We start from the raw sequence: 14,496 nt of genomic DNA, 5'->3' as shown, positions 1-14,496 counted from the left end.
TCTTTGTTATGTGTTAATAGTTTCCTTTTTTTATGTTTTAATCAATTTTTTTATAAAAGTTCTAAATGTTATCCATTCAGTGGAAATTTAATACGTATATTGCGTATATTAATATCAAGTACAAATGTATTTTTATTATTTTTTTCTATTAATTATTAAAGTAGTTTTTCTTCATATTCAATATTTTATATTAGGAGTAAACTGTTTGGCAATTTTCTTTAAAATTTCCTTTTTATTTCTCTAAATAAAATTTCTTCTGATTTTGTACAAAACGATTTTTTGGGGTAATTCTTTATCTAAACTTAACATTTTAATCGGAAGAGTCTAATAACATTAATATTAAGGAATCACTTATAATGATAAGAAATTACTTATAAACTATTTAATCCAATGATTATATATTTACGTTATTTTTAAAATTTATTTGAATGCTTATAATCGTGTAATTCAATTTTTGAATTTTTTTTTACGAATTTTAAAGAATTAATCAGATTTTTTCCTGCACTAGTAGAACATTTTTATAGGATGTATATATAATTTTATATAGGTTACCTTTGTGGAAAAAAAAATACCTTTGTAAAAATTTTCACTGTAATCTGTTTTTTATTAATTTCACTAAATTTTTAAAGTCAATTTAGAACTAAAAATAGTTATAAGAAATCGTATTTGTATTAAAAATTAAGAAATATTTTATACGTAACATTTGTACTGTTCAACATGCTTAGACCTTCTGCTTCATGGGAGAGTTTCGTCAGTTCTTGCAAAGAAAGCGATGCGGTAATTGTTCTATATTTTGTGAAATTATGTTGTATATGCGTGTCTATATATAGATGTATTTATTTCATAAGCACTCCTCCAAATAATTGTATTAAAGACTCGGGTTTCATTTCCTCCTTTTTGTATTTAAAAAAAAAAATTTCACTCTTTTTGTTACTCTTTATAAAAAATTCCCACGTTTTTCTTGCTCGTATTAAATGAATTTGGTTAATGCTCAATTGTTAGTCAGTCTTGTTTGATCCTTCAAAGAGTAAACAACATGTTATACATGACGAATGTATAATTAATTAATATAATATTATATATATATGGATTTCAAGTTCAAAGATTATAATAAAAATAATTTATATTATAAATGGAATAAAGATTTTTATTTATTTGAATGAAGCAGCGAATAATAAAACATTTAGAATAATTAAACCTAACCGAGGTATTCAAACCAAGGCATATTATTCGACATTTTTGGTCCAAGGAAACAAATAATGTTTTTATTAAATTTTAAGAAAAACTACATCGTTCAATTTTGTAACACATGAATTTAAAACAAAAAAATCCGACTGAGTTTATATAATGCTCACTTCTTTTTAAAACTGAAAATGTTCATTAATTATTTACTTTTCACTATTTATTTCCAACATTTTGATAACCAATTTAAGGGTCTTAAACTACAAAAGGCATTAATCAAAGTTGTATTCTCTGCGATGATCATTAAACCAGATCTTGTAGTGAACAGCACAAAGATGTCAAATTTAGGAAAATTAGTTGGAATTAATTTCAATGGACTTTGTATATTCGATTCAGTAAAGAAAATGAGAAACCATTTCACTTCTTACCTTTCCTTATAAATTTTCCTAGAAAAGATATTTATTTTTCCTTATAATGGCCATGATGTTTTCGAGGGCGACTTGTGATTCATGTTAGGTCATCTAACAGTTACGGTTATATACATTAATTACGGTAACATACATAAAATTTTAAGTATATTTTCTGTTTATATTTACTTGAAACTTGCCGATTAAATAGGAACTTCCAATATGCCCATCTCTAATTAAATCCTTTATTCCTTTTCTTAACTAAACTGTACACCAATTTACAGAATAAGATTTTACGTGTTTATTAATAATGTTTACTTTAGTATTCGACTTTTCACGTACATATTTAAAATTTTTGTTTAATGTGCAAAATTATATTAATTTTATTACATTACGTTTTATTCTTTAAAAACATTAGTACCAAAAGTTATATTTGTAATTTTACCTAGATTTACGAGTATATCGTATAAAATTACTACATTATGGTAAGTAATCGAATAGGTTTTTTTTTAAATTTTTATGGATTCAGTTTTTTTAAACGCACTGTAATAATGTAGCTGGAAAAAACTTAGTGTTATATAAAAATTTTTCATGAAATCGTTCTTAATAATTCTTGTCTTAATTCAATTCTACTTACCTGTAATTTTAGCCGCTGTGAGATTTCTTAAATTCACTGATTTACTTTTAAGTAAATCATATCTTTTGAATGCCTTTTTATATTTATTAAAGTGATGATTACCTGTATTAATATCGTTGATTGTTCTTATGATTCTTTTTTGTAGTAAGGTTAAATGTAGTTCATTAATTAATTATTTTCGGTTGAATATTTAACAGAAACTTACTTCAACCTTATTTTTTCAGATTAATTTATTTTATTTATTCATCACTTTTATAAATATATTTTATTTTTTTCTTGTAAGCTACACTGTCATATTTAGAGTTTTTTCCTCTTTTTTTTTTTGAAACCAATCGAGTAAACTCATAAATTATTTGTTTACCTTTTACCTTTCTGTCTATTACAGAAAGCTACTGTTGGTAAAACATCTAAATAATTCATGTTCGATATTGGAAGTACTAAGAAGTAAGCATAAAATATTACTTTTTTCTTTTTATATTTTAAAAATTTAACTTAGTTGAGAGTCATTCGCAAAAAAAAAATTAAAATAAAATGAAAATTCTGTTAAGGACTGAGGAAGGATGACTTAAGTTAATTTTTTTTAATTTTTTAATGCATTTGTAATCGAATTAACTATTAAAATCATTAGCGAGTTATCAGTGTAATATAACTGTACCGGTAAATTTGTAGTATTGAACAAACTCTGGTCGATTACTCCTGAGAAGTGTGGTTAATTGAAACCCAAACACCAAAGAACCCCGGTTTCTATGAACTCGTATTCAAATCCGTATAAAATTAACTGCCTTTACTATGATTTGAACCTTAGAACTCTCGACTTCGAAATCAGCTGATTTGCAATGACGAGTTCACCATTAGACCAACCCAGTGGGCTATCCAGTTAATGACAGTACGTTTACACCATTTCCCAAAGAAACATTTTAACATTTTTTTATATTCGTGAAGCATTTCATATAAATAAAGGGAATCGCACCATAAGAAAAATACGGTTGTCTTCCTCTGTTTTAATAATTTAAAAAAACTATATATATATATATATATATATATTTTCACTTTTTCATAACTACTAAAAAAAAAATTAATCTCAAATTAATATGTTTATATATATATTAAAAACACTGAAAAATTTTACTATTTATCAGACACAAAAAGCTTGATTTAAGAGGTAATAGCTCTTCTGGTGGATAGGTTCGTATTCTCACAGATAAGAGAAACAATATTTTTAACAAAATATTGATGTATTTTTTGATGAGTTATAGATAAATAAATGATTTAATTTGAATTTCTATCATTGCTTGTATTGGTTAACTGTAGTCTGATTAATTAGTCTGATTCCATTTTGATATTCAAAAAATTTTCTCTCTTAACTTAAAGTTGATTGTAAAATATGAATAAAAACAAAAATACGTATTTCCTTATTCTAATGAACTTTAGACATAATCGTTAGTAGTCCTTTTACAAAGTTTCTTCCCTTGATTCCTTTTTATAATTTTGAACGAGATACAGTTTTCTCGTCTTATGTTTTTTTTCCAAATAACTTTTATACATTTGACTTTTTACGTAAATTTACTCATATTATTAATAAAAAGAATTATGTTTCTCGATTCTTGTTTAAATTTCTACTTTTTGAAGTCGGCACCAATTTTATGTACGTTACATTTAAAAATGAAAAGCAAACATTAATATTAAATTAGTTACATTTATTGATATTAAATTACAATGCTTTTGAAAAAAGAAATATATTCAATATTGCAATGAAATTTTTATATTCTCTGTTCAAAATGTTCTCCATCAGCCGCTATACAAAGTTCAGCGCCGTGAATCATGTTCACACAAACTTCTGCAATTCTCCAACTGGATTCCTGGTAATCTCTTGTCGTATGTTGTCTTTCAACTCTTCCAACTTCCGTGGATTGTTCTTGTAGACCATCCATACTTTTGTGTTGGAGGTATTCATAAGAAATTTCTTCTGGTTTCAAGTTATGCGTAAATTCTTCGTAGGTAAATAAATGTCCTCATAGAAAATAATGGTCCGATGATCTGATTTGTTTTTAGAAAATGCACACCAAACATTTTTAAATCATGGAGTGGTTTCTGATGTATTTAATTTGGATATTGTGTAGCCTAGTGCCGCATATTCTGAGAGTTAACGTAGCCTGATAAATTGTACTAGGGTTCATCTGTTGAAATGAAGAGAAAAGGATCAAGGAATCCTTCGCTAATGTTCTGTAAGAGCCACCGGCAATAATTTACTCGTTTATCTTATGATGTTGTTTTAATTCACGCACAACACTCACACGATCGGTTTTCTTGTATAAAATGTGAAGTATACGCCGACACGATGTTACAAGAAAGTCCTGTTTGTTGAGCTAATCGTCGTGTTGACTTGCGAGTTTTCCTTCCAGTACTATTCATTTTCACTAAATCTTGAATTGTAATTTTACAGGAACATTACTTCTAGGATATGTCCTTTGAAACCTGAAAGGTGTACATATTCCTTTATAATTAAACACGCTTCTCAATTTAATACACCATGACACACGAACACTGCAAATTCACTTAACGTGTTGGGAAGGGTGAAGGCTGATGAGTGAGTAAGTAAATAACCTTCAACTAACACGCATGCGCGACAAACTTATACCATCTTCTGATACATGCTGTGTCAAACGGCTGAGACCGGTTTTATATGGCCCATTCTTCTATAAGCGTTAATTTTTTTTAAAGGCCCCGGATTTAAACGTTGAATTTTAAAAAGTATTTTATTTACTATTTAGTTGCTCTTTTTAAAGCGATTTTTTTTATTAACTTTTATATCTTTTGTTAGAAATATCGATGTAATTTAATAAACATCGAGTTGACCTCAATTAAGTTTCAAGTGTTGTTTCTGTATGAATAACAAAACGAAAAACTATAACGAAAAAATATTTAAAAAAAAAATAGAATTACATTTTCTATACACACTTTATTCATTTTTTTCAACTTCTAGAAATGTGGTAATGTTATAAATTAACTTTGAATTTTGACAGATGATGATTTAACCACTTTTTTATTTCCAATTTTACTACAGCATCCAGTTCATTGAGATAAAATATTGCCTGTTTAAATTTTTATTTTTTTAAGTGAATTATTATTGAACGTTATGACGTTATAAAAGTCTTTTTCTCTTTTTCCATCTTTTTTAGTTTTGATTATAATTAAGCTATTTTTTTTTTTTAAGATAATTCCTTCTTTTCTACTTTAGTTCATAATTTTATAGATAAAATGTATTTTTCATTATAGAAAAAAGATTATAATTTACAAGACATTATTTGAGCTTTACGGTTTTATTTTTATGTTTCAGTGAAAATTTTATGGTTGTAGTTAAATATGATTAAACTTGAATTTTATTTGAAAAAAAACATTTTTAAATACCAATCTTCTGTTGATTTATTTTATTTTTAATGGGTTTTGTTTATTACGTAAATTTTACCGCCTTTTTTGGATGCTGAGTCATTTATTTGTGACGAGGTGTCGTGTCATATAATTGTTATTTATTAAATGTTAAACCCACTATAATTTTGCCGACTATTGTAATCAAATATTGTTTTAATAGATACGAGTATGAATGAAAAGGTGTTTTAGTCTGCTTATGCGTCATACTTATGTATTTTACTTTTCGTTGTTACACGTAGGTGTTAACATCGGATTTTACATTTATGGTAGACAAAAGCACTTATATAATGCATATAAAAATATTAAAATTATTCTTAACATTTTTATAAGATAATTTGTTTCTTTTATTTTATTATTTTATTTATTTATGTTATCATCATTCTTTTTATTTACTTGGTTTTTTTTATTTTCAAATCCATATTTGTTTCACTATTTATTGTTCTATACTTCTTTTATAAAATATCTATAAAATATATCATCGTAATATAATTTATTATTATTCATAATATTGAAGAGCTTTAAATTTGTTTACAGCTGATAATAAAATTTACATTTTATTTTATGTTTAAATCCCTTTCACATTCAATTTAAATTTATTATGAGTTATTGTATCAGCGGGAATTCTACAATCATTATTTGTATTTTATAAATGGTTTTTATGTGTTTTTAGTAAGACTATTGTAAATAATTTTGTTTACTATATATATATATATATATATATATATATATATATCTAACCTTATTTTATTTATATTTTTATCTTTGAAATCAATTCATTCTTTGAAATTTAATGTATATTATAATTTAATATTACTGTTAGGACTCGGAATATTATATTTATTCAAACAAATTTACTTTTACTTTAAAGTTAAGTAAATCATAGACTGTTGCTGGGTGAGAGTATTACGGTACGTTATTCAGACAAATTTGCATTTACTTTGAAGTTCTCTAAATCACAGACTGTTGCTGGATGAGTGTTTTATGGTACGGTAACAAGTCAGTTTATTAGTAATAAACTGGATCTTTCATTCTTATTTAAGAAACCCAATTTTATTAAATGTGTTTTGACCCTTTAAAAATTTTAATTTAATTTTTAACTCTTAACACAATTTGTTTAATAATTGTTGTTAAGGTAATAATTACTATCTCGTATCTTTTCTGCTCTGATCAGTATAATTTCTATGTTGAGTACCGTTTAACTTTATTAGCTTCATTCTTTGATTATATGTTGATGCGTTTTGGAACCATTCCACTGTCAAAATTTATTGTACTCGCTAACAATAACTTTTGACTATAAGAAAAGAGTACAATAAGTTTTGGCAATAGAGTGGTTCCGAAACGCGTCAACATATAATAAAAGAATGAAGCTAAGAAAGGTATAATACTCAACATAGAAACTGTAGTTTAATAATTGGTTAATTATAAAGATTTTAATGGATTTTAGACACAGAACAGTGTTCTTAAACTTTTTATGATTCATTAAAAAGTTTTTATTTAATTTATGAAAGAGGCAGTAGGAAAGGTTTTTTAGAGAATAATTTTGTGTAACACTTTTTTTACATTGTTAATTATTATTTCTATTAAATTAGAAAATAATTAAACTTTAGTGAAATACTTCTCTTTTAGTAATTTCTCATTTTTTGAGAAATTACACAATATTCTAGTTCACGTTTTTTATCTTTGAAAAGGTTGTCAACTGGGTGTTTGCTTCCAACAGTTATTCCTGGGGAACTACGTAAATTTTATGTGTTTAGAACAGTAACGGTCAGGAAATGCTACCTTGTGGGGTAAGAGTGAGTTAATAGGATGAACTGTTGTTAACGTATTATGAAACATAATTTGAAACCAAGATTCCTTTAGAATATAAATGTAGTTTTTAATCGGTTCGTTTATTATTTATTATTTTTTTTTAATTTTATTTATTTCAAACATTTTATTTTTACTTTTATTAAAAGAATCAAGAGAAACACTGTAAAAGGATTACTAACGAGCATGATTTAAGACTCATTGGAATAAGGAAATATGTATTATTATTATTTTTTATATCATGTTTTCCAATCAATTTTTATTAAGATTAAGTTTAGTGTGAAAACTTTTTGAATATCAAATGACATCTGACTATGTAATAACCCTTTAATTATCCAATAAAAAGCAATGATCGGAAATCAGATTAAATTAAATATCTTTAAATTATCAAAACATACTTGCAATTTAAACAAAAAAAAAGTTTTTCCGCTTACAATATCTGTGAGAATGCGTACATAATTACCAAGAAGTTAAAAATTGAAAAAAGATTCGTTTTAAATCAGATATTGGGTGTTTGTTTTTACTCAAAGAAAACACTTTTAAGAAATGTTAACCCAATAATTTCGGATGAAGAGGTTGACAGCACCATCTATTTTTGTTATTTTATAATCAGTTGATACAATTTTCTATTTATTTTTTGTGAAAAGTTGGTTATCTATATTTTTTATTAAGAAGAAATTGTTTTGAATACGGAAGAAAGGATTTCTATTGTGGAAAATTATTTAACAACTAAATCTTTTGTTTTGTGCCAAGAAGGTTTTCAATTATAGTTCCTGTGTAAGAATGTACCTTAACAAATTTTTAATTCATCGTTTGATAAAGAGATATAAAGGGACTGGTTCTGTTTGCAATCGAAGACATACTCGGAAACGTTCAGTACTTAATAATGAAACATTGGAAAATGTTAGGGTAAGCTTTTTAAACTCACAAACAAATCATTACGAAAACTTGCCCAACGAAAAGGAATATCTCTGTATAGTGTCTTTAAAGCTACCCGACTAATAATTTAGAGCCATACCGAATTCATGTTTCACATAAATTACACCCTGTTGATTATGCTTCTTGGCTCCACTACTGTTAATGGTTAATTTTTTACAGATGAGGCTTGGTTTCATTTGAGTAATTACATTAATAGTCGGAATGATCGCTACTGGGGATCTAACAATCCTCACAACATCCATTCAAGACCTCTACAAACAAAGAAAATTGGTTTGTGGAGTACAGTTTCCAGGCGAAGAATAATTGCCCTCATATTCTTTGAAAACTTTCTTTATACAGACCTTTTTTTCTGTTTAGCCTCCAGAACCACCGTCAGGATTACTTCAGAAGATGAATGAGAATGATATATATGATGTAAATAATGTGTAGTCTTGTACAGTCTCAGTTCGTCCATATCTGAGGTGTGTGGTTAATTGAAACCCAACCGCCAAAGGACACCGGTATCCACGACCTAGTATTCAAATCCGTATAAAAGTAACTTTCTTTACTAGGATTTGAACCTTAGAATTCTCGACTTCGAAATGAGTTGATTTCCGAAAACGCGTTCACCACTAGACCAACTCGGTGGGTTCTTAATGCAGACCTGTAGCAAGAAATTGTAACGCAATTTATAGAATTGCAAAAAGAATTAAAAGATTCGTGGTTTCAACAAGGTGAGGCCACATGTCCATACAGAAAGAGCAACAATGGGTCTTTTAGAAACTTCTTTTGTGAATATCGACTGGTTTATGGCCAGCAAGGTCATCTGAACTTTCATCTGCAGATTTTTATGTGGGGATATCTAAAATGATGTATATTCAAAAATAACCCAGACACTACTGAAGGACTGAAAGCCAATATAACTAAAAGATTACTAGAAATTTGAAAAGGTACACTTCGGAAGGTTGCACGAAGTATGAAAATGATGGTAAAAGTCTTAAATTGTTGAAATTGGTGGACGCTTTCAATATCAATATGTGTTATAAAAAAAATTTATTTCAATATTGTTTTGCACAAATAATTGTAATATTTATAACTAATCGCATTACTTTTCTTTAAATTTGGTTGCTTTTTTTGAGTTATGTTTTAAAACCTTTTGTTTAAGATTTTATCTTATACACGAGCACTTTGATATCTTTCATCGAAAAATTGTAGGACATTTTAAGAAATCTGTTTTAATTTTATGGTATGGAAGAAAATTCCTTGGAATAGTACACTGACTTATGAAATAAAATCCTTTTTTTTAAATTAATAATATAATTTTGACCTGTTCCGACTGTTGCATTCTAGGAATTTAAATTATATTATCCTTTTATTAAAACTAAAATTTTTCTTTGGCTAAATAGTTAGGATGTCTACAGTACATTCTAAGGAAATTAATTTAATTCTGGGATAGACAATACAGAACTTTCTTTCTTTTCCTGTTTAGCTTCCGGTAACTAACGTTAAGATAATACTTCAGAGGATGAATTAGGATAATATGTATGAGTGTAAATGAAGTGTAATGTTGTACAATCTCCCAGTTTGACCATTTCTGAGATGTGTGGTTGATTGAAACCCAGCCACCACCAAAGAACATCAGTATTCACGATCTAGTATTCAAATCCGTGTAAAAGTAACTGACTTTACTACGACTTGAACGCTGGAACTCTCGACTTTCAAATCAGCTGATTTGGGAAGACGCGTTCCCCACTAGACCGTATTGAACTGCAATGAGACACATATAATTAATTGCGCCTTTTTCCCTTTATAATAGTTTATATGATATTTTTTATTATTTATTGTAATCATCAGATATACTATCATTCCCTTTGTGCAAAAATACATTCGTCTTCTGACAACCATAATTTTACACATATATCCAAAACTTGTCAGTTGTGCTTAATTTACGTCTACTTCACCGTTTTAAAAGCCTCTATAAAGTGCTTTTTATATTTTCTGCATAAAGTGTAATGTTACTTATACTATTTTATGTATATATTAATCTTTATATTTCTCGTCTCTTAATAATTAATTGTACTCGACATAATTTGTCTTTATATTTTACGGTCTCAAAAGCTGTTAACATTTATACTGTTAACTGACTTAATTACGTCGTTAAATCCTACTGAATATTGCAATATTAAGTATATATAGATCAACACGTAGGCTATCAGGTTTTTCGGTCAACACTATATTATATTTTATCTTAATAATGTTCATACTTTATGCTGGTACGTTTAATACCTACGAATTACTGGTTTAACTGACTCATAACCCAGTTAGGGTAATGGATTACTGAAACTAATATATCACTCCCATACTATTGAAATTTAGAAATGTATGGGTTGGTAAATTTTATGTGCATTACCATTATTTACTCTCTACCTCTCCTTTATTTTTAATTATTACTTATCATGTTTTATGCAAATGATTAGATATTAATATGGTAATTATTTTTTTTTTAAATAAATTATAATGTATAATATTCTTTGATTTCATTTTATAAATTTGATTTAATTTCTTTATTTTCAGCCGGATGTAGAGTCGCAGAATCATGCATTCCGAAGTAAAGTATTTAAAAAACCACGACCTTGTCATTTATGTCACCAGCCGATACATAATCAAGGCTCCTGCTGCCGAGGTAAGTCCTTTATTTATTTATTATGAATGTGCAGCTAATTAAAGAAAAAAAAATTAGACACACATACAAATATGTAAAATACATATATTTTATATATAATACAAAAATATAAAATGTCTAAGTAGATTAAAATTTAGTAGATATACAGAAAACAAATCAGAAAAATGTTACTTTAACACATTAGTTTAATATTATTTGAAATAAAATGGAAGAGAAGCGTTTAACTCGGGAAAAAAATTCGATTAGTAATGAGGAACCACAAGCAAATTATTACTTAAAATCTTTCATTTTTACAAAATGTAAAAGTGAAATGTCAAGCTAAGATGCTGCAAGTTGGAAGATTGACTTCTTTTTCTGCTGTATCTATTGTTAGCAATATTAACGCAAATTAATAATATATTTAAAAATTAAAGTATTAAAGCCAAATTAAATTAACGAAAAGTCGATCTTCTTTTGCAAGAATTTTCAAAGTGAAATGATGCTTCTAACTTGACCCACTCAAATTTGTTCGACGTTAAATTAAGCGTAACTCAAGAACGACTCAACCAATCTTCATCAAATCTTTATTTGCACAACTCCAGAGACACTGTTATAACATGTCTAAATTTTAGTCAAATTGATGTAGTTTTGGAGATTTTTGAGCTCAAAATTTGATTCTTAGGCTTTTGTATAAGAATAAAATTTCCCTACTCACCTAAACAGAGGGGTGCAAACGTAGGTGTACAGTAAGCAAGTTTATGAAGTTTTATGAAGTCACAATAAGGATGACATAGAAACTGTAATTATGTTAATTAATACAATTAAGTGCAGTCTCTCAAGTACTCAAATTGTCAGCCTTCAGTATTTACACATTCCTTTAGTCTAGTTTCTACACTCAAGCACACTTTGACACAGAGGTCTTTATTGTTATCAATTTCTTGGCATGCTTCTCTTATGAATTCACATGTCATCAGCAGTGGGTGATTTTCTTGCAAATACTTTATATTTGTTTACACCCCAAAAGAAAAAGTCCATTAGCCATTCAAGTGGCCTTGGTCGACGTATTCACCGATTGGGTAATTCCTTATTAAGAAACCCACGCACTGTTTATGCATTGTGGGGAGGAGCTCCATCTTACTGGAAATAGAACTCCTCATTATCCTGTTGTAGCCGTAATTGTGGAATACCAGTATCCCTCAGCTTTTTAAAATAGACGTCATGGGTAACAGTTGTACGGAAATAACAGGCCCAATGACCCCTTCACATAAAAGGCACGCCCAAACTGTAACCTCAGGTTAATCCAATTGTTTTTCAATCAATACACGGGAGCTATCTGATGAATAATAGACACAGTTATGCTTATTAACAGCACCTGATAGTTTAAAATTCGCTTCATCACACCAACAAATTTTTCGAATGATGCCATCACTTTGTTTTTATTCATTCAAAAGTATTTCGCAGAATTGTAAATGGTAATCTGGATCATCTGCTATTAATCCATGAAAGTAATCTTGGCTGATACATTTGCTAACCTAAACGTTGCATTCTATGATCTAGAGATCTACAGGAAATGCCCAACTCAACAGAAGCTCTCTTTTTGGATTTCTTTGGGCTTTGAGTAAATCCCTGATCAACTAACATTTCATTTTCATGCCTAGTAACACTGATTGACCGGCCGTATTTGGCATATTACAGATAGACCCAGATCTATTAAATTACCCTTGGTGGAAGTGTATCGTATTGTTTTGCCCATTTCTGTTGAATCTGTTCAGCATTCTCCGTCTTCCAATATTGGTTGATTTATCCAACATACCTTGATCGTTGCTTAAATTACCAGGGATGATTAAGCAGTAATTATCTGAAAAAAGAACAACAATTACCGAACAAAAGAATAGAATAATAACAGATTTAATATATATAATATTTATAGTACAGTAGAGCATAGTGCTTTTGCATCCTTCTGTATTGAAAATAACCTTACATATCTTATATATATATATATATATATATATATATATACTTCTCACAGCTCCAAACGTAAAGAGAATTCGTTTTCATCTCCACTCCCACCATACTACCGAAAGTAATTCGTTACTTAAAAAGAATACCAGAAAGTTTTATATAACAAAAGGATTGTTAATTTGAGGCAGAATAATATTATCTAACATGTTAAGTAAGGGTACTGCAATTTACATGATTAAATAATTCAGTTACATAAAAAAAAATTATATAGGGCCTTGCTTTACGTTATATTTGCCCAGAAGTGATTTATTCTTATGATTTAGTGATGGGTCATAAAGGTTTCTGATTTGTATTCTGTTAAGACCATAAAAAATATATGCATATACGTTTGTGTTAAATACATATTCTTAAAAATAATATTGTAGAGAATTTTATTTTACTTTAGATACATAATTTATATTTCTTTTATTTTATTTGTGTTTTTTTTTTATTACAGTGTGTAAATACGTCTGCCATAAATCATGCGAATCGAAGGTGAGTTTTAGTTTTATTTTTATTTTTAAATACGTGTTTGTTACTCTTACGATTCACCTATTCATATATATATTTTTTTTTATTCGGCATATTCTACCATCCGAATCGAATTCATGTAAACCTTGAATAAATTTAGAAATACGTGTACGGTAATGCAATGAAAACAACTGATCGACTCTTTAATGCAGTAATTGTAGGTTTGATATTGTTTACTTTATATCAGTATGCGTTGTGGTTTTGTTAATATTAAGAGTGTATATTTTTATATAATCAGGAAGTTTTTTTCATGTTATGCATACCTGAGTAGATGATAATCATTAATTTGTGGTTGCATTATTTAAGAGTGTATTTTTGAATTAATATTATTATTATATACTTGGATAGGTGTAAAAAACAGTTAGAAGTTTATTAATTTTTGTTATAGGTAATAATACTACTTAAAAATAACAATCTATACAAATCTTTTGCGTGTTTATTTTATGTCTTATCATAAACACAGGATATTAGAGGTCATTTGATGTAAGAAGAAACTTGAAATGGGTGGTTGGACCCCGACTGTTTAGTTGTAAAGAACTAAATTAAAGGGTTTGCCTCTTTCATAAATACATTTTAATCACGATGAAGTATATTAGTTAATAAAAAAACATGAATTAATCTGGCTTTAAAATCGCTGCCATTTAACTTTTGAAGTAAATATTCTTGCTAAAGCAAACTACTTTTATTATTATTATTTTTTTTTTTTGTATTTTAAATCTATTTATTGGTTATGTTTTATACCAAGTATAGGAATGTGTAAATACTTTTAATTAAAAAAAAAAAAATATATATATATATATATATATTTGTTGACCTTTAAACACCTAATGAAATCAGTACGTGAATTCTAAACAAAATAACTAAAATAACACAGTTCCACTTTCATTCATTTTAATAAATTTAATAGAAACTATAATAGTTTT

At 27.5% G+C, this 14,496-nt stretch overlaps 1 protein-coding gene across 4 annotated transcripts in view; it reads left to right on the top strand.

Annotated features, from left to right (window-relative positions):
- Positions 1–710: 710 nt before the first annotated feature.
- by (focal adhesion protein tensin) overlaps positions 711–14,496 on the top strand; it is a 752,581-nt gene continuing 738,795 nt past the window's right edge. For all 4 annotated transcript variants that reach the window (XM_075355561.1, XM_075355571.1, XM_075355563.1 and 1 more), the window contains exons 1-3: positions 711–777; positions 10,954–11,062; positions 13,500–13,537. In XM_075355561.1, the coding sequence (XP_075211676.1) occupies positions 718–777; positions 10,954–11,062; positions 13,500–13,537 (207 nt within the window). In that variant the 5' untranslated portion in view covers positions 711–717. The remainder of the gene's footprint in view (positions 778–10,953; positions 11,063–13,499; positions 13,538–14,496) is intronic.

Source organism: Lycorma delicatula, chromosome 2 (assembly GCF_047948215.1).
Source record: "Lycorma delicatula isolate Av1 chromosome 2, ASM4794821v1, whole genome shotgun sequence".
NCBI classification, from domain to species: Eukaryota; Metazoa; Arthropoda; class Insecta; order Hemiptera; family Fulgoridae; genus Lycorma; species Lycorma delicatula.
Note: the sequence above shows the minus strand (reverse complement) of the source record. Positions and strands in the feature narration are given on the sequence as shown.